This window comes from Gracilinanus agilis, chromosome 5 (genome assembly GCF_016433145.1).
Source record: "Gracilinanus agilis isolate LMUSP501 chromosome 5, AgileGrace, whole genome shotgun sequence".
NCBI classification, from domain to species: domain Eukaryota; kingdom Metazoa; phylum Chordata; class Mammalia; order Didelphimorphia; family Didelphidae; genus Gracilinanus; species Gracilinanus agilis.
Genome location: NC_058134.1, coordinates 116,354,930 through 116,380,650, shown reverse-complemented (window position 1 = coordinate 116,380,650; position 25,721 = coordinate 116,354,930). Strand labels below are relative to the sequence as shown.

Genomic DNA, 25,721 nt, shown 5'->3' with positions numbered 1-25,721 from the left:
GGAGAAAACTTGATTTAGGAATAGTTCATTCAGTTCTATTATGATTAATGTCCTGGAGGCACAAAAGAGAAAAATGAGGCATCTTTCCCCTCAAGGAGCTTGCATTATATCGTACAACACAGGAATAGATAAATTAATACAAGGTAATTGGGAGAAGAGGTGAGCATTTTTAAAAAGGCAGAAAGAATCAGAGAAAAGATCTGGGAGATCATTAACCATGAACCTAATCACAGAGAGATTGTAAGAATCAAAGGACATAGAGAATTCTTATCAAGCCTTAAAGAGCCATGCTAGTTATTATTATTATTACTATGACTAATAATAGAATATTGACAATGTGACACAGGTGCCAGGAAAGCTAATGTATCCTAGGAGGCATTAGTAGAAATATGGTATCCAAGCCTTGGGAATAGAAGGCCTATGGTACTTTATGCTATCCTGACCATATCTGATGAATTATACTCAATTATAAGTACTATATTTCAATATGCCATTCATAAACACCAAAGGAAGACCAAGAAGATGATGATAATCACAAGGTTTCACTCAATCATGTTTCCTCCTCCTCGTCTGGAAACCAATTGAAAGTACTGGAGGTAGAGAAATATAAGAGCTACCTTCAGATAATTAAAGAATTTTTATGTGTAGAAGATGGATTTGGTCTAAGGCAGAAGCTGGAATAATAAGAAAGTGTATTAAGGTTAGAATTCTGAATAAGAACTCTCACTCAAATAATCACTAGCTGTGTGACCTTGGGCAAGTCATCCAAGTTCTCTAGGCTTCAGTGCCCTCATCTATAAAATGAGGATACTAATTCTTAAAGTATATGCCATGTGAAATTGTTTTGCAGAAAGCACTGTATTAAAGCACTGTAAGTTATTATATTATTGCTATAATGGAATATTATAAGGAGGTAAATTTGAGTTCAATATAAAGAAAAACTATCTTGAAATTAATGCCCATTGCTGAAAGTATTTAAAAAAACAGGGACTAGATAATTACCAGCCAGGTATTATGCAGAAGAGTGAGAAATGAGAAAAGACAGCCTCTAAGTACCTTTATCAAAAGGATTCTTTGATTCCAAAAGTATTATAAAAGCTCAGAGAAAAGGGAGACAAGTTAGGACCAGAGCAGATAAGAAGAAAAAAATATTGGAGGTGGTGGGTCATTTTTTAAAATTATTTTTTAATTACTACTGGCATTGAAAACATCAAATAACATATGAATCAAGAGGTAAATATTTCCCTTATACCCAATGTCTCTAACAAGGCAGAATTAAGCAAATTAGCAGAAGAGAAACAAAGAAAAGTTTCTTTGGATTAAGTCTTAAGGAAAGACATTCTAGGCAGTGGAGAACATGAAAGAAGTTAGAAAGTTGATGGGAATTTAAATATTTCTAATATTCCCAATTTATGGCAGATTTTGCATAAATAGCTTGTTTGTTCTGATAATAATGTCAATCAAAAAAGCTTTTTTGGATAGATGAATTAATAACCTTGAGCAATTTAGAAATTATAATTCTGGAAATAGCAAGAAGGAGAGCAATTTGGACCTGTGGTTTCACTTATGTAGCTTCCACTAAGGAAACTCCTTCCAACAGTGCTAAACAACAGCCTGCAACTTGTAGCCTTCAGAGTCTGAACCACTGAAAGTTTAAGTGATTTTCCTGCAATCACATAACTAGTATGTGTGATATGGAAAATTCAAACTCTGGCCTCCCTGACTCCCAAGCCGACCCTCTATCCACTATCCAATGATGAGGTCTCCTTTTAGAAAATATAAAATTTTACATTTGAAGAAATTCACTAATTACATTTACATATATTGTCTCATTTTGCCCTTACAACAATTTTGTAAGGTAGGAAGGCCAGGTATTTATTATTTCCATTTAACAGATGACAACTGAGAATCAGTGCAGTTACAGGAATTGATCCAGATTGCATTCCTAACAAAGACCATAGGTGGGACCAGAACACAAGTTTTCAACCTCTCCTTTTAGCTTCAAATTACTGTATATCTTATATGTTGCTTCTTTCTATAGGAGGAAAAAAGGAGGCTGAAGGAAGAGATTGAAAGACGAAGGGCAGAGGCTGCTGAGAAACGCCAAAAAATGCCAGAAGATGGACTATCAGATGACAGGAAACCATTTAAATGTTTCACTCCTAAAGGTTCATCTCTCAAGGTAACTTTTTCAAGCAATTTGTCTACTACAAGAAACTCCATCTTGTTTATATTCTTTCTATGGATTATCTGAGTCCTTTGTTCCTTCTCTTACCTTTTGATATCCATGCTGTAGTTACTTCATAGTTTGTAAATGCCTTGACCAGATGAAAGAAAGTGGAAGAAAGAGTGGTGACATTAAAAATCTATATTTGTAGTTGTTATAAGTTGAAATTAGTATTGGATATTATCTCTGGCTTTTGTTCTAACCCTAACCCTGACCTTCAAGATGAGACCACTGGGAACTGATCATCACTTAAATGGATAATGATACGAACATATAAATATCATTCATCTGTCTCTGACCTTTTCTTTCTTTTCGTTGTTTTGCTAGAATAGGAAGCATGGCAACTAGAAACTTGACAGGTAGAATTTTTAAATTATAGGCATTGGGAGAGTTATAATGATATTTAGGGGAAGTGAACTCTTCCAGGATCAAACTGGTCCTTCCACTGCCTTCACTCCACAAGGTAACTGATTTTTCAATCCTAAAAAAAGAATTTCTTTTTAGTATTAGAAGCTACAATAGCCACCAAGATTGAGAGGGAAAAACCAGATAGTCTCTTCTGCTCTTTGCCGGTCTCAGTGGCAGAAAGAAGCAGAGTCAGAAGCAAGAGAAGTGTGGACAGCAAAGCATCCCAGTGGACTAAATCCTAGGCAGAGATGGGAGGTCTTTGATTCAAATGTCTTACTCTAGACTGCCCGGATCCAGGGTTGTTTGAGATAAGTCTGAGAAGAAAAAGGAATAGTTGGTAACGTATCCCCAATCAACTCAGCAGTAGGAAATATACCTGATATCCTTTGAAAATCTAACACTTCTATGGTGGCTCCTGAATCTTTCTGACACTGCCATTGTGGCTACCAGCTTGCACCACAGACCTGTTAAATCTCTGGGAACCTTCTCCAACATCCTATCATTTCTGCTTTTAAATTGAAAAACCATGTTTATAAAGAAAACTATTTTGTGAAAAAAAACTTGTAAATTAATTAAGCCTCTTATTGCCATATTTAAGAGCTCTAATTTTGTAATCTTAACTTGCTATATTTAAGAGATAATTTTATTATATAGCACTGCTTGGTACAGGAAAACTACCAGAGCCTTGAGGTTCTTGCCTAAGGCTATATCTTTAGGCCTATCATTCAGTCTTTATCTTCTATACTTTCCCAAAGAATTAAGTCACTAGCAGTAACTTACTCCTGACTCAATTTTCTAGCCTTGCAGGGATGAGAATGTATGACAGAACTGACTATATACAGATAAAAAATTTAGGAAATGGAATAATGTAGAGTCTAGCTTTGTCCAGTTTTGTTAGGGTAGAACACTGGACTAGGAAGCCAGAAAACCAGACTTTGACCAAATTACCTAACTTTTTAGTGTCCTTGTCTGTAAAATGGGGATAATACCTAACTACTTCAGAGTTGGAGGGGCTCTCAACAGCCATATAGTCCTACTTATTCCTAAACAAGAATCTCCTCTACAACACTCTCCAAAATGGTTACCCAACCTTCTTGATCCTCTAGTGAAGGGAAGGGACAACTAGGGAGAACAGTAGACAGGAAAATTCTTCTTCCTGATATTAAATATTGCCTCAGTTACTTATTAGTTGTGTGAGCCTATGCAAGTCATTTAACCCTGTTTGCCTCAGTTTCCTTATCTGTAGCTTAGCTGGAGAAGAAAATGGCAAACCCCTCCAGTATCTTTGCCAAGAAAACCCCAACTGGGGTCACAAAGACTGAAACAACTTAAGAACAACCGTGAAGGGAAGCATTCACTGTTGTAAAAGTAGTGAACCTCCCTAGATGGTCCATTTTGGTCTGCTTTAATGATTAGGAAGTTTTCCTTTATATCTTTGCAATTTCCACACATTATTCCTTTTTTGACCTTTGGAGCCAAGTAGAACAAGTCTATTTCTTCTTCCATGTGATGTGTCTTCAGACATTTAAAGGTTACTATCATGTTACTGAAAGTAGGGACACCCTAATAATGGGATTCAAGAAATAGCTAAGGAACACATAAAAATGTAAACACCTAGGGGAAGGAGAGCAAAAAGACCCAGATGTCCCCCAGTGTCCCCATTGTGTTTAAAGTCCAGGAATATGTTTTGTAAATTGTAAAATGCTACACAATTGTAAGTGGGTAATAATAACAAGAATTATTTATTAATTGGGTTTGATCCCAGCACTGTGTTCAGTACTTTGAGGAACTCCCCAAAATTATAAAAGATGATCCCTGCCACCAGAAACTTGAGTTCTAGTTGAGGAAATACGATAAATCTATTTAAAACAATTAGAGAACAAGATATAGTAGTAGATAAAGGAAGTATAGCCTAGTGGTTTGGGATCAGAAAATCTGAATCCAAGTGCTGTCTCTAACACATATTGACTAGGTAACCCTGGGTGATCCTCTTAACCTCTCAGTCTCCCTGACAACTCTCCAAGACTATAATTTGTAGAGTAATGGTCCCTTCTGCATTAGCAGAGGGGGTTTCTTCACTGGAATTTCCTTGTACTAATAAAATCACAGGTGTGGATCAAAAAATCCATTATATTAATTGAACATAATTTGTTCAAGCCCAGGGTGTGCTGGTAAATGTTACAACCAGCTCACTATGGAAAAAAATATGTACAACATGCTGTTAAAATTAATCTGCATTATTGACATTTTCTCCATCACTTTCTTAAAATCTTACTATCAACAAAATAACAAATCAAGCCCTGATTTGTAGCATTCATTGATTTGCAAGACATGCATGCTCATAAATAGTAGCAAACCTTAATTGTGTTTACTTTTTCTACTTCTAGATAGAAGAACGGGCAGAATTTTTGAATAAGTCCGTCCAGAAGAGGTACATATACCTGCATACTTACATATATGTATATTCTTCATTGCTTATCTGAGAGCAGTGAATCTCAGATGGAAACTGTAAGATTGTCTCCCCTCTCCTTTTTTTTTTAAAGCAGTGGTGCCAAATTAAGTCATCCTACAGCAGTTGTCTCCAAGATTGACAGCAGACTGGAGCAATATACCAGTGCAATTGAGGTAATTATTGGCCTGACCTTTTTTGTTTATCCTACTTTTGAGTAGATCATCCTACTGAAATAAAGAAATGGGGTAAATGGAAAAACACTGGCTGAGAGGCTCAACAGAACATTTGAACATCCAATATTCAGTTAATAATTTAGTCATCAAAAAGGTTTTTACTTTACTTTCAGTTCGGACAGAGAAACTCCATCTAAAGTGGTGAAAAGTACAAACTACAGAACAAATTTAAATAAATAAAGTTTTATTTATTCCATTTTGAGTTAACTTTAGATAATAGTTAGCTAACTCCAAAAAAATTATAATTATGGATTTGTGAAGTTAAGAGACCCCAGAGGTCATTTAATCCAAACTCTACTCAAATTATGAGTTCTGTCTATAAAATCCCCAGTAAGTGGTCATCTGTCTAATCTTTACTTGACTTGGCATGTATGGCATGTTCAGGGAGGACTAGCACTTCTCATATAAGGCCTTATACCTAGCTCTTTCCTAGGTTACTTATCCACCTTTAGTGTCTACCTTTCACCCAACTGTCACCTATGACTCTAAGAAGCTGTAGCATACACAGTGGCCATACCTCAGTAAAACTATGTAGGCAGACAGGCTAATCTAGGTTGAGGGTAACCAACAAACCTCAAACCTATCAGTGAGTTATGGAGATATCTACTCCAAGCCTGTGAAGACTTCCCCTCATGGAATGGGTGGATATTTGTTCCAATTTGTTCCAGCAACCACGAAGGCAGCTGAAGCAGGCTCCATGGAGCGCCTATTACTTGGTCAGACATCAAAGATGCCAAAGTCTTCCACTGCATCCCAGGCCATCACCAGTTGTCTTGACCTTTGTTTTGCCATTGGATTTGGATGACTGGAAGACAGAGTGAGACTGATGACTTTGTGCAACTCTGCCTCACTTAAATCCAATTCATTCTGGAGTCAAGACATGACCCACTGATGTCATTGGTCCTCTTCAAAAACAAAGAACTATACAATAACAACTTAGAGGCTTACAGTCATAGAAACACACTAAGCCTGAGAAAGACCATTCCAATTTTGAATAACCCTTTGAAAGTGTTTCTTACTTATAACTGTTATCTACAAATATTTGCCTCTATATCTTTCACTCACTGGTTCTAGTTCTACCCTCTTGTGCAAAGCAGAAATTTAATTCCCTTTTACATGAAAACATTTTAGGCATTTGAAGACATCTGCTTTAGTCTTCTGGCTAAATCTTCCCAGTTCCTTCTGTACTTCCTCCCCTGCCATTCTCTAGGTCACCATCCTCTAGACATACTCCAGCTTATCAGTGTCCCTTCTAAAAGGTATCACCCAAAACTGAACATAATACTCTAAATGTGATCTGATCAGAAATATATGCATTCATATGGATCTAATACTTCTTAATCTGGACATTTTACTGTTTTACAAATGGCTGATATCCCTTTCTACTAACACTATAATTTATATGCCCAGTTAATATCCTTCAGCATTTGTTGCCAAAAATCATCATCATATTATTGTTATAAGCAAAAATAATTTCACATTTCAATAGCATTTCTAGAGTTATAAACTATTTTCTTCACAACAGCCCCTTGAGGTTGTCCATACCAATTTTAATTACCCCAAATTCCAAATCGCTAGGATTGAGAGGATTATAAACTTTCTGTGGTCAAAGATCACTTCTGATGCTTTTATATCGTATGGTATCTTAAAATAGCAAGACAGTGAGCCTATGAGTCAGGAAAACCTAAATTCAAATCTTATCTCTGACACATTGGTTAAATAATTTTAATCTAGTAAATTAATCTTTCCACATCCCTGACAATTCTCTAAGACTATAAATTGCAATGTACAGTAGAAGGAATTTCCTCATCACAAGTTTGCTGTACCAATGAAATCACAAGTCTGTTCCCCCCAAAAAAGTACCTAGCAGGGGCAGCTGGGTAGCTCAGTGGAGTGAGAGTCAGGCCTAGAGACGGGAGGTCCTAGGTTCAAACCCGGCCTCAGCCACTTCCCAGCTGTGTGGCCCTGGGCAAGTCACTTGACCCCCATTGCCCACCCTTACCAATCTTCCACCTATGAGACAATACACCAAAGTACAAGGGTTTAAAAAAAAAAGTACCTAGCTTAGCAGTAAAATCCTAATTATTCAGTTTACTGATGTAATTCTTTCATTCTTCCTCTTTTTTAGTAGAGATTTAATTGGAAAAAGGGGGGAATTCACTCATGAAATATATTCCTGCCATCTGGAAAATTGAAAAAGTGAATCTAGGAATGTGATTCCATACAGTCCAGAGTAAAATTTTAAAATATATCTCATACATTTTTTCACCACTAGTGAAAGGAGTCATTTTTATGATAAAACTGCATTCAGAGAGAATGTGTTACAAATGGAGTCCACAGTGGTATTCAGAAGAACAGATAATTTCTCAGGAAGAAGGAATTTTAAAACAATTACTTGGGGAGACAAAATAGCCTTGACTTAAAATTTAAGAACTCAGTTTATCCACACTAATCTGAAATAATTCTCCCTCATTAGGGCACAAAGGCTTCAAAACCAGCTAAGCCAGCAGCCTCAGATCTACCAGTTCCTGCTGAAGGAGTCCGTAACATCAAGAGCATGTGGGAAAAAGGAAATGTGTTTGCCTCCCCCACTGGGGCAGGTACACCAAACAAGGTGAGTTTTATCAATTATATACCTTGTTTTATTTTTCAGGATTCATCATAGCACTTAAATCATAGAAACAATAGAGAGAAAATTCTCATGAAATATATTCCTTGAAAAAGGTTTTTATTCACATTGACCAAATTCAGAGTATGTTTTACCAGTTTAGGCTATGTAATATGTTCATACTAACACTCCAAATAACACTTCTGAGGTTGGCAGTCAGTCTTTGCAAGAAAAAAATCAAGATAATATATGTATGATTGAAGTTTGTAGTGCTCAAGTGGTATAATTATAGGAAAAGGTAAACATTGTATGATTGTCTTAAAGATCACAGGATATGAGAACTGAAAGAAACTTTTGAGGTTATCTAGTTCAATGACATTTTACAGAAGAAGATACTGAAGCCAAAAGAGGTTAAGTCATCCTAGCCATTTAATGGCAGAGAGGAGATTTGAACCCCATTCTTGGGTGAGCTCCTAGGTGCACAGTGAATAAAGTACTAGATCAGAAGTCAGGAACACCTGAGATCAAAGGTAGCCTCAGATACTTACTGACTATATGACCCTGGGCAAGTAACTTATTCTCTCAGCCTTAGTTGCTCGCCCTGTAAAATGAGAATAACTATAGCACCTACCTCCCAGGTTGTTGGGCAGCTGGGTAGCACAGGGGATAGACCAGGCCTGGAGTCAGGAAGACTCATCTTCCTGAAATAAATCTGGTCTCAGACACTTACTAGCTACATGATCCTGGACAAGTCACTTAACTCTGCCTTAATTTCTTTGTCTGTAAAATGAACTGGAGAAGGAAATGGCAAACGACTTCAGTATCTCTGTTAAAAAACAACAAAAAACCCCAAATGAGGTCATAAAGAGTTGGTTACAACTGAAACACCTGACCTGAACTGAAGGTTGTTGTAAGGATAAAATGAGATAATATTTGTAAAGCACTTTGCAAACCTTAAAGTACTACAAAAATGTTATTATTGTTTTTATCCTGATGACCTGCCCAGTGTTCTCTCCACTCTTCTAAATGGTGACTTAAAAAAACTGATATTACTTATGCAGTTTTTCATGGACTATAATGAAGGGTAAAGCATATTTCTAGACAATCCTGGGGCATCTTGTATGCTGCTGCTTAGTCTTGGCTTCAAATGAGTGAAGAGAATGCAAGCTGGAAATCCCAGATATGTTAAGGACTCAGCTTCCTCTACATGTCTGCAGCTTCCAGTATCTCTTGTTCTCATTTCTCTCTCTCTATCTCTCTCTGTGTGTGTGTGTCTCTCTCTCTGCCTGTCTCTCTCTGTCTCTCTCTCTGTGTCTGTCTGTCTGTCTCTCTCTCTGCCTGTCTCTCTCTCTGTCTCTATCTGTCTGTCTATGTCTCTCTCTATCTGTCTTTCATCAGTCCTAGAGAGTCTCTGAAACCATATGTGACTCCTGAAGAAAGAATGTCTTTCTTCTTCAAGGCTTTCTCAACCCTCAGCTAAGCAGCCACACACAGGATGCTTCAAGTTTAGTCAGAAATGGAGGTTATGTCCATTTCTAGAGTCTCACATTTTGTATACTTAACTCTTTTGCAGGAAACTGCCGGCTTGAAAGTGGGGGTTTCCAGCCGCATCAATGAATGGTTAACTAAAACCCCAGAAGGGAACAAGTCACCTGCCCCTAAACCTTCTGTAAGTACAGCTCCAAGTTTCTATAGATTTCTTTACAATTTCTCTTTCAAGCAGAAAACTAGAGGAAAAGAAGACAACTTAATCTGGTAGAGGAAACAACAAAGTGGTCCTGTTGGCTTAGGGATACTGGTCATAGGATTATTAGGATTTAGAGCTGGAAAAGTACAGTTCCTTAGAATACAGTTCCCTAGGGAAAGAAACTGAGCCCAAAGAGATGGCATGCCTTGTTCAAGATCACCCAGTTAGTATGCCCTTGGGCTCAAGGGATAGAAAAGATAACGTATAAAAATGTTTAAGTATTCACTTTTTTATTTTTAGTTTCAAATTCTCTTCCTCCCTCTAGCCACCTATGTTTGCCTCATATATAAAATGAGAATAATAATAGCACCTCTCTCCCAGAATTGTTTTAAGGATCAGATGAGCTAATAATTATAAAGTGCTTAGCAGAGGATGCTATATAAATGTTAGCTGTTATTATTAATTAGATAGCTAGGTCTTCTGACTCTGAATCTCAGGTTCTTTCCCTATAGCAATCTTGAGACTCCTCCTGGTAACTGTTAGGGATCATAAGATCACTTTTTAGAGCTAGAAGAAACCTTATAAATCATCTAGGCTAACCCTCTAATTTTATAGGCAAAGAAACTGAGGCTTAGAGAAATTAAATGAGTTAGCCAAGTTCACATAGGAAGTTAAGTGGCAAAAATAGGATTTAAACCCACACCTACTTGATTCCAACATTCTTTCCGCTAGGTATAGGTAGCTGTGACTGTCTTCTCTGGACTCTCTTAACCCTACAGTTGGGGATACATAAGTAGTAGAAATGACAAAGAAATACTGTTGTGTCGAAATAAACTAAGTAATCTTAATTGGTCTTATAAAGCATATTTAGTTCTGCTCAAGGGATACAAAAGATACATATAAAAATTTTCAAGTATAAATTTTTTTAGTTTTAGTTTCAAATTGTCTTCCTCCCTCTAGCCACATTATTTGTCATCTGTCTATTTAAAATAGAGAATTTGGCTTTTTTAAAAATATGTTCATGATGTAAATGAATGCAGTTGTTGAAATATTTGGTAGAATAATTTTGATAGCACCACCACAGAAAAAATAGCTTAACAACAGTGCAGTATTAGCCCTTTGACTATTGCTTTTGGAGAAATAAAATACACTAATATATTAAGCAGAATGGTCCCATTATACTTTCAAGTTGTTTGGAGGGGAATTTGGGAGTCCTTGCCTTTACTTTGCCATCTTGGTTCCAATTCAGGGTAGACCGTTTATAAAAAGTATCTGACCTCCATACTCAAAAGTGGATGCTAATAGATATATGATTCCCTTTTTATCATATTTGAAAGATGTTATTAAGAATCTTTGTGTGATGTAGTATTTCTGACCTATAATCTTTAATATAAAAAAGCACAGATATTCATTTAGTCCCTGCTACCTTACCACCTTTCTTCATCCAGCTACATGTCAGGCTGACTTTTCTAAACATGTGTATCCCTGACTGGTGAATCTCAACTACAGTACCATCTATTCCAAAATAAGTGTGGAATCCAAATCATTGACTTAATATAGGATTCAAAATAGTTTCTCAAAATCTGAGGGTTTTTTTATCCAGAGATATTTTATTTTCCCAATTACATGCAATAACAATTTTCCACATACGTTTTCTGAAATTATGGGATCCATTTTGTCTCCTTCCTCCTACCCTTTCCTCCCCCACCCCATCAGAGATGTTAAGCAATTTGATGTGGATTATACATATATTAAAACAAAATTTGAGTTTTTAAGACATTGAAAATTAAATCTGACCTGTTGGATAGGTTTATTTTAAATAGCTGTTTATATTAGAAATGCTAGCTATAGAAATGAAAGCAGAAAAAGAAATGGAAGGAATTAGAATAGGCAATGAGGAAACAAAGTTATCACTTCTTGCAGATGATATATGTAGAAAACCCTAGAAAATCAACCCAAAAAATCTAATAGAAATAAATAACAACTTTAGCAAGGTTACAGGGTACAAAAAAAACCCTCACATACTAAGTTATTTGTCAATACTTTTCAGAATTTAAAAATGAAAAAGGGTCTACTCTAACTAAATTATGATTGTTTATTTAGGTAAGCTCCCTGTAGATGCTTAGAAATTGCAATTGACAAATATTTATTAGGTACTCTCTTTGTTCTAGATACTATACTAGCTGCTGGTGATACAAAGACAAAATAATTTGTCTCCCTATTGTATGAAGAAGAAAAAAAATAATGTAATCTCAATGAACAAAGCTGCAGTACACGTTAAGAGAAGGCAATCTCCAACACCCTCTCTCTGCCTAACTACAAAAAGAGCCTAACTAGGGTAGAAGATCAGGGCTCTTCCCCAGGATTGCTAAAATTTAGAAGGTGCTAAAAAGCACATGTAGTCCTGCAGAAGTGGTTTAGAAACAACTAATTTTAGCATCTGGTTGGCAAGAATAATTAGTTAAAGGAAGAAGCTAACAGCTCCCCTTCCCACAACAACCACATCCATGGCTCCTTACTAGCCAACTGTCTTCCTGCCCTACTCCTTCTCACCCCATTTCATCCTGCTTTCCCCACTAGTCTGCATTCTAGTCTTCAGGTATCACTAAGTGACAGAAAGTGGGTACCTTCCCCCAGAAAGAGAAAACAAAAGTTCCTCCTACTTTAACTGAATTGTTTTGAGGATGTGTTTTAGCCCTGGAGCAAAAATTTCTATTTACTTTCTGAGTTATGATATCTTTTGATACCTTAAGCATGATTACTAAAGAGAGATATAATTCAGGGATGGGAAAGGCTGGTCGAAGCAGGAAATCTTCATCAGTTGCTCCAGTCTTCCTACTCTCGTATGAGTAGGAGTAATTATACAGTAATTCCAGAAATAGCTATCTAGAATCTGTAAATCAATAAGTGTTTATTTATAGTACCTACTGTGTGTCAAGCACTGATTAAGGTTCTAAGTATACAGATATAAAAGTGAGATGGTCCTTGATCAAAGAGTTTACATCCTGCTACAAATATAGCACATATGGGTGATTAAAGGTAGAGAAATGAGCTTTGGGCTCCCTTCAGTCTCAGGAATTATGTATAAGTCAACAGAACAGTGATAAGGCCTTGTATTACCCTTTCCAGTAGTAATGGTAACAATAATTTGGGTATTGGTCCCTGAGCAAGAGGTCAAAGGAAAACAGAGTATCATGGGGGAAAGGGAGGAGAATTAATAGAAGAATGAGCAGAGGTAGCCATGGTGATAACACCCTGGATAGACCCTGGTTTTTTGATAGGAGGCTAAGTGAAATGAAACATGGTCTAGGACAGGAGATAACTCAACATCTAATACAGTTAGTTCAGCTCTTCCCCAGGACTAGCCCTAAAGATAAATGCATTAACTCCTCTTGGGTTGGAGTAGGAAAGGCAAGGTCTCTTCAGTTTCATGTAGTTGTTCCCAGTAAAGAGAAATGGTCAGTGTCAGGACAAATGGCAAGACGCCCATGCTGGCTAGTTCTGATCCCTGTAATGCAGAGATGCATTCAAGGCTTTTATCCTTGCAAAACCTAACTGTAGGACTTCTGGCAGTTGACCAGCCTTAGAACTCTGACAAAGTTCAGTTGGACCCAGAAGCTTGTGAAGAGTGGAGGGGCGAACTGGGCTCTGCTTTCGAGCTGAAACCTTGCCTTGAACCTGTGCTTTTGTCTTTGGATTTTTGGAGCTTAGCTAACTTCTCTGTACCTTCCCTGATCTTCCCTATACCATTCCCCTATTACCTTCCTGATTTTCCTGTGGGCTTTGGGAGAAGGGTGGATTTTGGGGTTGTAGCAATTAGACATTGAGAATTTAGTTCTCCATAGACAAGTAGGGCTTACCCTTGAAACAAACTATGCTTTGCTTCATTGTTTTAATACTCCCTAACCTCAAGGGCAGCCAAACTTCCCTGGCTGAGAGAGAGCAGGCTCTCTCTTAGTCCAAGCCATTCCCATGTCCCTCCCCCACCTTGAGCTTCTCCCCAGCAGCTATTAGGGAACCCTGAACTCCTCTCGCCTTGATAATCAACCCTGAAACTTTAATAAATCCCATTGTTACCTATTCAAACCCTTTGCTAAATCATTGGCTCGATGATAAGTGAGGGTTGAAGGAGGGAAGGAATTATTCCTGAGGGAAGCTGGAGGCATCCATTTTAGGAGGAAGTAGTTGTCTCTATACTTCCTCCTGGAAACCCTTCAGTTTCACTGACAGGGAGGAGCCTCGGGACTCCTTCTAGGTGGACTTGAGAAACTGACTAGAAAGCCCTCTAGTCAGATTCAAACCACTTCTGCTTGCCCTAACCTTTGTGTCTGTAGAAATACCATTTTGCCTGGAAGAGTCCAGCCTTCCTCCCCAGCAACCCCTGTCTCTAGTCTGAGGGTCTCCCTGTCGCAGCTGCCTCCCTAATTACCCCATCATCTCCCTTACCATTCATTATACTGCCTTGTCCTCTATTTCCTTAAACTCAGCCATTCCCTTACATCTCTCCTTACCATCTCAATCCACTATTGCACCCTCCTTTCCCACCAAAGGACCAAAACCCCCTATATTTACCTTTTCTTTATTTACTTTTTGTTCCATCCCCTGGTGATGTCTGTATAAGTTCATACTAAAAACATCTACATGGTTTATCTGAGATAAAAATCTGATCTGAGAGAGGTCCTGGTATGGTATGGTCTCTTCTATGCCCAAGAGACCATGTGTTAACACTTTTCCAGATGGGCTGGAAGAAATTTTTCTTCATACATAGCCCTGGGTTCCCTCATCAAAGCATGAAGATAACACTGGATCCTTAAGAACAATGTCAATAGAGCATAGAGTTTGACAAGTCCTATTGAACTAAAAAAGACTGTGAATACAGACCCAGACACTCACTCTGTCTGAAGCCTGGCCTAAATTTGAGGAGGCTCATTGCAATTCAAAGTTGGTCAACTACTAGTGATGAAATTTTCAACCATAAAGGAAAGCTAGCTAGTAAGCCTTAGAAGGGGTACCATTATGTTGCTGGAATAAGTATTCACCCCATTAAAATCATAGATCCTTGAAATACTAAATTACTTAGCAAAAGCTTAGCCTAGAATGACCTAAACATGGCTCAACATCTTATGTATATAAACTGCTACTCTTCTGTAGTACTGATTATTATCAAATTGATAAGCTGATCATGTCCTATCTTTCTTGATAATTAAAGGGAAGGAAGATCAAAACCAGTCACTCCCTAGTATAAAGTACTTCAAGTGAGAAATGTAAAATGATATTTTTATCCCCAACAGAAAGTGGCCTCAAGTTGCCATGGTACCTAATTTTTGTGTTTCATAGCTTTGAGAATTCTCTCCACAAATCAAGCTCACAGCTTATCTTTATCTCATTCAATAAGTGACTTGTCCCATATTCAAAGAATCACAGATTTCAAGTTGGAAGAGACCTTAGAGATCATCTATTATTCTAAGCCTTTCTCATTTTGTAGATGACAAAGCAGAGGTATGAAGAAGCTGTGGTTTGTTCAAACTACCATGTGTATTATTGGTATATTTGAATTCAAGCCCTCCAACATGTGACTGGGTATTCTTTCCATTATACCTTTAAATAGCTAGTGTCAGAGGTGAAATATATACCCAAGTCTTCCCAGTCCAACACTGTTCACTATGCTACTTCTAATCAAAAAGCCTGAAGAAAGCAGATTGCAAAGCAAAAGTAAAGTTTCTCCCTAAAAACCCTTTCCTAAAAAACAAAGGATTATCTGCTTTCCTTCCTGATCACAGTTGTTAGTTACACCTGTTACTAAGTGGCTGCATTGAACACACAGAAATGAACATGACCAATTTTTTACTCTTTAGAGTATCCTTCTGTAAGAATGTCCAGTTTCTGTGTACTTATTTTTTTTAATGTATTGAATTTTATTTTTAATTGTCAAACTTTCATTTTTTCTCTCATACCTACACCTAACCCCCAATGGGAAAAAAAAAGCAAAACCCTTGTAACAAATCAGTAAAATCAAGCAAGACAAATTCCCATGTTGGCAAAGTCCAAAAATATGTGTCTCTTTCTGTGTATTCATTCATTACCTCTCTGTCAGGAGATAGAAGTATTCTTCATCTTTGGTTCTCTAGAATCATGTTTTGATTATTGCATTCATCAACATTCTGAAGTCTTTCAAAATTCATAATGATTTTTAGACTGAGTTAAAACATTATGCCTTTCTGAGAGTCAATTTTAAAATGGATAAGATAGGATATAAAAGGTGGACATTTGAACTTGTACTGTAAGCATATGGATCATTCAGCATTTAAGGGTGTGCGTAGAATACTCTTCAAGGCACCAAGGGGAAGCAAATAGATAAGACTTGGTCTCTATCTTTAAGGAACATACAGTCTAAAAGACAAATGGAACTCCATTACCAATGATAATAAGTACATTAGAGAGTAAAAATAATATACTGTCAAGTCAGAGTGGGAATATTATCACCAACCAGAGATATCAAGGAGGTGGGTTTTGACTTCATCTTGAAAGGACAGATAAGTATGTTAATAGAACTATAGTATCCCATACTTCAGTTTTAATGTAAATTGGATCATAAACATCAGCAGAGCAGGTTTAGGTAGGCAGGGAGTCTAGGAAGAAGCCTAGCAGGCAAGAGACTGAATTTCAGAGAAGATAGGCCAGAAAGGACCAGGGACCTTTATAAGAATAATGAGAGCCTCTGCCAAAACTGTAATAATAAAGAGAGCCAGGTACCAATGTTAGGGATGGAGGGGAGATAGTCTATGAGGTGAGACTCTCTTCCAGCTCTCCCCTCCTGCCGATTATACACTGAAACTTTGAGGCGGTATCACCCCAAAACTGGGTGACCTGGATGGTCGTGCCACCGCACAGGAGTTAGGGGCAAGGCTTCCCTTTAAGATGAGGTATGGGGGACCTCAATCAGATTCTGAATGAGGGCAGGGTTCACACAAGCCTCCCCTGAGGTCAGTCAACTTCACAGTGGGTGGTCTGGCTTCAAGATGGAGGCAGCCAGACCAAGCTGTGATTCCCCTGCCTCTCATCTCTCAGGTACTCTGGAACACTATCTGACTAAAAAATGTCTTTTATTGATATCAATATAGGGATTGGGGAAAGGGGTGAAGGGCAGAGGGATTTGGGGGTGCTCTCTTCTCTATTTCTATGGGGTCCGTCACTCACATGGGAACCTTTGGGGTTCCCACTCCTAAACATCTCCCGCCCCTTCTCCTTCTGTTTCTATTTCTATCCTTCTCCTTAATTGCAAGTTAGACTGGAAAGGGTCTCTCAGCAAAGTTGGGTAATGGGAGATGGAGCCTAAGAGATTGCTCCCAAAATGGAGTCCCAAAACTTGGCTAACTTGATGGTTGAAGTCTTGCTGAGTGAGAAGCGATGGGATGCCTTTGACCAGGGAATCGGGGTTTCAATGTCCAAAGAAAGATCCTCAGGAAGCCCTCAGAACTGTATTTGAGCTGAGATGTTCTCCTCCCTCTCTCCATCTTCCACTGGAAGTTCCTCCTCTCCTCCTTCCTCCTCCAGAACCTCCCAGAATCCTCTCTGGTCCCACCTGTCAGTAACTGTCACCAACAGCCTCTTCTGGCTCTTTCTGTCCCATCCCCCATCCTTACACCTTGACAGTCCTAGGCAGGCCAAGAGGGTGAGTTTAAAGAAGTAAGTTAATAATGCAGGAAGTAAGAGTTGAGTATCAGAAGTATATAGCATGTCATGTTCTAGAGCAGGGGTCGGCAACGTATGGCTCTTGAACCATATCTGGCTCTTTTGAGGGCCAGATATGGCTCTTTCTGCAGGAGCCATAAAGTCAATTTTTTTTTTCAGGCACTGTTACAGGAGCCTCACTGTGAACACTGTACGGCTCTCATGAAATTACATTTGAAAAAATGTGGCATTTATGGCTCTCACGGCCAAAAAGGTTGCTGACCCCTGGTCTAGAGTGTCAAAGATCAGGGAGCAAGAACAACCCTAGTAAACAAGAGATAGTGATAGATAAATTTACATCCTAGAACAGAAGCAGTTGGTTCCATGGCCTCTTTTTATACTCCTTGCTATTTGGGTGTGCATTCAGAGCTATGTGTTTCTAAGAGCTCTGATCAGGGCAAGGATGGAGCTAAATTTTCATTTTCAGGGAGATTATAACACCCCACTAGATGCTCATACAATAATAGGCCAGTTAGGAAGAAAAAAAAGAAAGAATGGGATTAAAGAGCTGAGTGCTGAAAATTGTCTGATAGGAATATATAAATTCCTTCATAAAAACATCTAATCCAAACCAACAAATATTTATTAATTGCCTATTATGTGCAAAGTACTGTGCTAGGACTGTGAATGCAAAAACAAAACAAAAAAGCCAATACCTACCCTCTAAGAGCATGCATTCTGTTGGAAAGTTAAAATATGTAAATAGTTATTTTGAGGAGAGAGAGACAAAAAGAAACCAAGAAGATTAGGAAAACTCCTCATGAAAGGTATAAGATCCTTCTGGGCAACGACTGTCTCACTTTTGTATTTATATTTCCAGTGCCTCAGAACAGCACCTGGCACAAAGTAAGTGCTTAATAAGTGTTTGTTGATAAATTGAAGTGATACAATAGCTAAACCTTAGATGAAACCAAAGATTGTAAGACAGAAAAGAGGAAAGAATGCAACAAAACCACCCTGCTTTAAAAAGTACAATATCTTGATGCCAGCCTTTGGTCTGATAAGAACTAGAAGCACTCTAGGAGATTTTGCTCAACATCTGTCATTATTAGTTCCCCCTCCAAAAACATTTTTTTCTGTTTTTCCAGAGCTGTACTAATACCACCTGATTCCCCATTTGGATTTCTATTATTGCTTCTGAATAGAATGTGTAAGATCTCATATAGTTTTGCAAATGGAATTCTATCCTAAATATATCTGCTTTGGTTGTCTTGTTTCTCCTTTGTGTCTAAAATTCTCTATAGAAAATAAAACTCTAACTTGTTTCTCTTTTTTGTTAAAAAAAATCAACAAACTCTCTCAGCTGACTACTCTTCCTCTTCACTCTCTGATCTCTGCTTGACTGGAAAATCTGATTCTGATGCCTTCATTTCTCCCTCTGCTCTTCAGGAGTGAGGCTTTCTTTAAAAATTTAAAGCCAGGTCAGGTAAATCCATTTATGTTTCCACTTTGACTTAAAATGCCAACTCTTTTCTGTGCTTTATTAGTCCATGCTGTTTGATACCATGATAGACAAACTGACAAATTGTTGCCAGTGTCAAATATCCTTCCATTGTCTTCTTATTTCTCAGTTTTAAAATATACCTACTGGCAACTTGCTCTTTAAAACTGAGTAGGTAAGCAGAAAATAACTTAATGATTCCAGGGACCTCTGGTGGGTGAAAGATTTACAGAAAATATTTAAGGGCAGAAAAACATTGGTATGAAAGACAAGTATTTGCCTTCTATGAATCACTGAAGCCACTTTCCAAATCTAGCATCAAGATGTCACTAAGTCTAATTTCCAAAACTCTTTTTTAAAAAGCCTTCAGGACAACTTGGCAACAATTACCTTGTCAGATTGGCAAAGAGTTTGGGGAAACTCTTTCACAAACAATTTGTACTCATTGCTCGATGCTGCCAAATTAAATAGTTGTAGTTCTTTCTTGGATTTCAGGAACATGTGCTGTTGCTAAAATCTTAAAAAAAAACTCAATGAGATCCTTAGCCAGGTCTAACCTGCCTGGAATAATGGCACGTGCAACCAGTAAATCCTTCAGAATTTTATATGGTAATAAATTATATTTCCACTCTCTATTATAATGCCTCATGATGACATAGAAGCGATGTTAGCTCTTGAAGGCAATACCAGCAAGATGCTATCCTGGGCAGATCCTAACTAAGCCAGAATGGTTTCAGGAAATGAACTGTGTGTCTGATAACCCAAGTTCAGCACAGTAAAATTTGGAAAAACTCATTGCTAAAGTGTTTGACCTCCAGAAACTAATGAGGACCACTAGTAAGGCATAGGGGTCACAGCATCACTAATTTTGAACTGAAAAAAAAAAGACTATTTTTCAGATGAGAATATTGGAACTGAGGATTAAAACCACTTGCCCAAGGTCAGAATGACAATATCTGAATTGGTGTAGAAACATCTACACCAATGAAATAAATGATCCATTAATTCTTGAAATAAAAGTAATTTTACCTAGTACCCATGAATAGAACTGATTCTTTTAGAGTTCTCATTTCCTATAGAAGAAGGACTTGTCAAATTAGACATTACTGTTTCACTAAAGTCAATACGTTTTCTGTAAAAGCACTTTCTTACCAAGAGTCATTTAGGTAGCCTCCAAGAAGAAAAACAAATTTGTATTTAGCACAAATTTTGTGCTATTTTCAGCAAATTCACACTTAAGTAGTGATTATGATTCAATATATACCAAGTTATAATTATAAAGTTTAGTGCCCTTCCTCAAATCTCAATAGGTTCCTATAGCTACTGTAAATTCTCAATGTGCATATTCTCCAACTTTGTAGATTTTCTGTAGCAAATGTGTGCTCCTATATCCTCTTCTCCATGCCATCTAGCATAACTTTGGCTCATCTTCCTGCTTCTTTTGCTCTGACTTTTGCTCTTTGTCCAATTAGTATGTGTTTAGGGACCAAATCCAAATAGTATGGATTTTAATATTGGCTTAAGAAAAACAAATAAATCAGTTAGGGGGGAAATGCATGTGAAATCTAGATGTAAATTATTTTAGATGATTTGTGCCATATTTTGTTCCATAAGCACAGATTGTCAAAAATTTATTGATTTGACTTCTCCTTATATCTCCATATTATCTGTCTTCCTTAGACATACTGAGGCAGACCATTTTAGTAACTTCCCAAAGTCGCAAAGAAAATCAATGGTAAGGCCAGGATTAAAACTCAGGTATTCTGATTTCTAGCCCAATGCTTCATCCAAAAGACAAAGGCCATATCTGTATGATTAAAAAAAAAACACACACACACACACAAAGCATTTAGAAATGTTCGGTCTGATGTTTTGGTCAGTGGTAAGGTCTGGATTCTTAGCACAAACTATTTAGTAAACATTCATTTCATATCACTGAAAAAACTAAAGCAAATGAAAAATACTAAATTCAGAGATGAAGTATGGGCATAGACAAAGCATGAACTTTCATCAATTTTCTTCCCTTTATTTTTAATAGGACTTAAGGCCAGGTGATGTATCAAGCAAGCGCAATCTCTGGGAAAAGCAATCTGTGGATAAGGTCACTTCACCTGCTAAGGTAATTTCTTGGGTAATCACCTATGGGAGAGCTTTTATTTCATGACCAGTTTTTTCTAATATACCAGGATCAGACTGCGGAGAGATGCAGAAAAATGGGAAGCAAGGGCAGGAAATATTAACAGACGTCTATAAACAACCATTCATTGCTATTTAAGTTTGTGCCAGACTGGTTTCCTGTAGTTTTTCCTACAGCAAGAAATTAATTTCGAAACAAAGGTACATGAAATAAAAATACATGTATGCCACAGGTACTGTGAGTCACTCAGAGTCACCTGATCCTTTATTTCCCCATGGTGGTTTTAAAACCACAAAGAGAAGAACCCTTAAACCCATTGACTAGAGTAAAGGTTTATTTCTATTACTCTTTTGACTGCAATATGCCCTCATTCTGCAGAGAGAAACCTGGACTATATTTTAGGGGCTCCCAGAATATAAAAAGGGTTCCTTGGACCAGGGTAAAGATATATAAAGTACCTTTTCCTATCCTCGTGTGCTAATTCAATTTCTAATTGCTAGTTCACACATGTTGGCTACACTGTAGTCCAGTACAGGAGAGAGTAGAAAAGAAAAACATATGAACCAATGGTAAGTAAGGTCCAAATCTTTAGGAGGGGAACCTCAATGGCCCAGTGAATGGAGCACTAGGCCTGGAATTGGGTGGATCTGAGTTCAGCCTGATCTGAGATATTTCCTAGCTGGGTAGTCTTCTGCAAGTCACTCAATCTCTTTGCCTAGCCTTTGCCCTTCTGTCTTAGAGTTGTTGCTAAGACAGAACGTAATGGTTTAAGGAAAAAACTTTGGGATGGAAAGTATTGGATATGGAGTCAGATGATATGAGTTCAATTCCTGGATTTGCCACTTTTTGCATTTGTGACTCTGGACAAGTTGAATTGAATCTAATTGAATTGAATCATTGAATCTAGGCTTCACTTTCCTTATCTGGAAAATGAGAGAGCTAAAGAACATGACAACTAAGGTCCCATCTAACTCTAACTCATAGATCTTCTGACTTACATAGAGACAGAAACTCTAGAATGAATAAGTAGAGGTAGTATTAAAAAAAAAAAACCTTGGATAAACTTCATTTTAGGAGTAAAACTCAGTTTTATGCCTATTTATGCAACTCTAGGTTTGTTATCCATTCAAATGTTGCTTTTACATGTTACAAATGTTGCTTGTTCCTTTGAAAAAGAAAGAACTGCTTAAATATCAATCAAATTGGCTTTTTTCCACTGTATAGTTAACTAGCTTTTGCATTTTTCCTTTGGTCTCACCCCTCTCTTTATGCTTATAAGATCATTATTCAATAATCTTTCCAATATATATTCAGCAAAAAATATAATCTTGTGTGTGTGTGTCTATGTGTATTTTCTGGAGAATAAAAATTTTTTCATTGATATTTTAAATTTATATTTTTGGTTGAATATGAATACTGAAAACAAACTTTTCTATTTCACCCCTCTCTCTGTATGAATATATTTATAAACATTTTTAAAACATATGTATATATAAAATTTATGTATATATATACACATATAATTTTTGCAAATGGATGAACTTTGGGAAACTGAAGAGAGGAGCATCCCAAGATAACAAAGAAGTTTTCCTGTATTTTTAAGGTAATCTCTAAAATGGGGCTCAATAATAATTTTTCAGAAGTGGTATATATCTAACTTTACATCCTTTCTCTTCCCCCACATAACATATAAATATACATTTTTCCCAGGGGACAGAGATTAACAGCAATCTACAGCCATTACTTCAAAAAGCTTCTATATTATGAGATGGGCTGGTCTGCTCTGTCTACTGAGGTGTAATTGGGCACACCCAGGGGAAAACTCTCATCCAAATAGTAGAACAAATAAATGGTTAGGAAAGAGTGGGATATTGGCAGAATGGGGTTTTACTACCAATCTTTCAGCTTCTGCCTTTCTATAATAACGGTATCAATCATCTTACTCCAGGCTAGCCTCCTTATACAAAGAGTTTCAACCACTTCATATATCATCCTACCATTCCTTTGGTCTTAAAAACCTTGTCCATCATCACAAGTCTCTCTTTAAACTTCACTTACTACAAATCTCAATTGTCATCTAACAGTTCATCCAGGATTAGCTGATGAACAGCTAAAATTGAGAAGAATAGAGGACATGGATGGAGTGATTAGGGCCCTAGGAATGGAGCACTAGACCAAAAGGGAAGAAGCAAGATTGTCAGGGGAGATTAGAAGACACAAAAAACAAACTCTACCATTTTTTTTAAAAAAACCTTGCTATTTTAGAATCAATACTAAGTATCCATTCCAAGGCATAAGAGAGTTAAGAGCTAGGCAATTGGGGTTAAGTGACTTGTCACTCAGCTAGGAAGTATCTGAGGACAAATTTGAACCCAAGTCCTTCCAACTGCAGACCTGGCTCTCTTTCCACTGAACCACCTAACTGTCCCTCTACCATTTTATTTAAGGATGATTCAAAATCATCTTTTATACCACCATTAGCATATATGCTGCCAGCCCTAGTTCTAGAGAAAGAATGGCTTTGAGTATCATCAGTTAGGCTAAAAGCAATACACATGAGAAAAGGAAGAAAAAGGAAAGAAAAGAAAGGGAAAAGAAAGACTGATAAGCAATAAGGTTGGGGAAAAATAGGAACCCAGACATGGAAGGAAAGTTCCCCAAACCATTATTTTAGGTACTAGTTAATGGCACCAAAACCTTGATCTATAGTTTTATTTTCTGTCTGAGAGTAAACACCTAATTATAAGGCTGTGGTTCACCATTTTAAAGGTCTCTTTTCTTAGCAGGTTTGAACCAGCTGAAGAAAGAACACTAGGTACCTGCTCAAGACGCTGGACCAGCTCAATTCAAAAGTGCTCAATTGTTCTGTTTTATATTTATGTTGATTTACTAAAATGTGGGTTCTTTTTTTTTTTTGGTTTATTTTGCATTATCCCAGTTAAACCCATGTATATTAGCACTGTATTTAATAATCACAACCTAGAGACATTCAAGGTAAAAGTGCTGCATTTGCACAGGAGCCTATTTCTAAAGAAAACCCATGCTGTGAAATATAGACTTTTCTACTGAGAGTCATAACTCTATGTCTGAACAGTGATGTTAGCTGCATCAGAAGTCAACCAAAATATATTCAAGTTGAAAAATGCCTAAGGAATGTGTGCAGTATCCATAAAAAAATAAACAGTTGCTACTTTTGGAATACAGAAGTCATTGTTTCTGCACTTTAGAATAAGGCATGGAAGAAATAATTTTAGTTGACATTTGTAATATTTTCTGTAAGTTGCCCATGTCAGATTTGAGATACTGCAGCATTAATTTGTCTTTTTTTATTTGTTTTATACTTCTAAAGTATCACTTTTTCCATTCTAGTTAAGTTAATATCTAAGTTGGATTATTATGTTAGCTGACAGTGGTACTGATTTCTTAAGATTGGTGGTTTTGTGGATTTCTTTGGTAGTGAATAGTAACATGGACTGCATTTTAGAACACATATATGTATGTATGAGTATGCATACATATAGACACAAACATAGCTTTACAAAATTTAGCGCCAAGCACTACTAATGGTAGGATGCTTTAATATGTTCTAGAATATTATATTTAGTAATAAACCTACATAACTAGCCAATATCACAGCTTTAAAAAATAAAAATCACAACTTCTATATTAATATTTCACAAGTGCCATTAGAAGCATGGCAGGAGATCTGAAAATTTTAAATGTAATTGACCTTTGATAAAAGGGAAGAAAAAGCAATGAAAAAAGAGGAGTTAGAGGAGCTAATGTAGGTCAGTGTTTTCTATAAAACATTAGTTAATTTATATAAACTACCATAATTGAAGGTAATTCTAAGTACAGTGTGAATTATACTAAAGTATGTTCCCCTGGCTCCTATTCAAGGTCTACGCTTTTTTGCAAGTTAGACATGTTCTCTAAGGTGACACATAGCCCTAAAATTCTATAAAATATGACATTGATTTTTTAAAAAACTATAAACTCTTGCAAATTGGTCTCAGGTGTGTGTATAGGCTTCAAAAGTTGAACAAATATGGGTATTTAGGGTCCTAATAATTTTCTCTTAACAAAATGATAATTTGTTTAAATAATAAGGTTGTTTTCCTAAGACCAGGCTCTTTTGAGGGCCAGATATGGCTCTTTCTGCAGGAACCATAAAGTCAATTTTTTTTTCAGGCGCTGTTACAGGAACGTGCACTATGAGCACTGTACAGCTCTCATGGAATTACATTTTAAAAAATGTGGCGTATATGGCTCTCACAGCCAAAAAGGTTGCCGACCCCTGCGTTAGACTTTCTCAGTCCTAGCCAGTGAAGAGAAGTTGAATTTTCACAAATACATGTGAATATCCTATGTTTTGGAAACTTTTCCATCCTTACCTACATTCCCAAGAACTTTTCTTCAATGATTCTTTTTACATGAACTTATAATTAAAGCATAAAATCTTTCTTGAACAGCAAATGTTTTTTCCTTCATAATGGAAGAAAAATGGGACTCTGGAAAATGTCTCCTAATTGAATAGCAATGCCTTTGGGTAAAGTACCTAGACACATTCACCTCTGGGGTGAAAAAACCAGGTTCAATCCCTAGCTCCTGACACATTATAGGAGTTTTCAAATATGTAATTTTCCCCAGGTGGGTTTGGCTACAAGTACAAAGTACATGCAAATTAAAACCCCCTGCTTATTGCTGAACTCAGTTCCCTCCAATTCAGCCAAGAACAACTTGGTATTTCAGGGTAGTAAACCAGGAAAAAAAACGCAACATCTAATGACCATCTAC

General features: G+C 37.1%; 1 protein-coding gene across 5 annotated transcripts in view; it reads left to right on the top strand.

Annotated features, from left to right (window-relative positions):
* The window catches only part of CALD1 (caldesmon 1), an 85,231-nt gene extending 60,108 nt beyond the window's left edge, over nucleotides 1-25,123 (top strand). For 2 of the 5 annotated variants that reach the window (XM_044678539.1, XM_044678541.1), the window contains 7 exons: nucleotides 2,042-2,182; nucleotides 5,023-5,066; nucleotides 5,182-5,260; nucleotides 7,797-7,934; nucleotides 9,502-9,597; nucleotides 20,826-20,906; nucleotides 23,708-25,123. In XM_044678539.1, the coding sequence (XP_044534474.1) occupies nucleotides 2,042-2,182; nucleotides 5,023-5,066; nucleotides 5,182-5,260; nucleotides 7,797-7,934; nucleotides 9,502-9,597; nucleotides 20,826-20,906; nucleotides 23,708-23,716 (588 nt within the window). In that variant the 3' untranslated portion in view covers nucleotides 23,717-25,123. Of the gene's footprint in view, nucleotides 1-2,041; nucleotides 2,183-5,022; nucleotides 5,067-5,178; nucleotides 5,261-7,796; nucleotides 7,935-9,501; nucleotides 9,598-20,825; nucleotides 20,907-23,707 lie in introns of all 5 variants that reach the window. The other 3 variants (XM_044678536.1, XM_044678540.1, XM_044678537.1) reach the window with 2 other exon arrangements.
* Nucleotides 25,124-25,721: the final 598 nt, after the last annotated feature.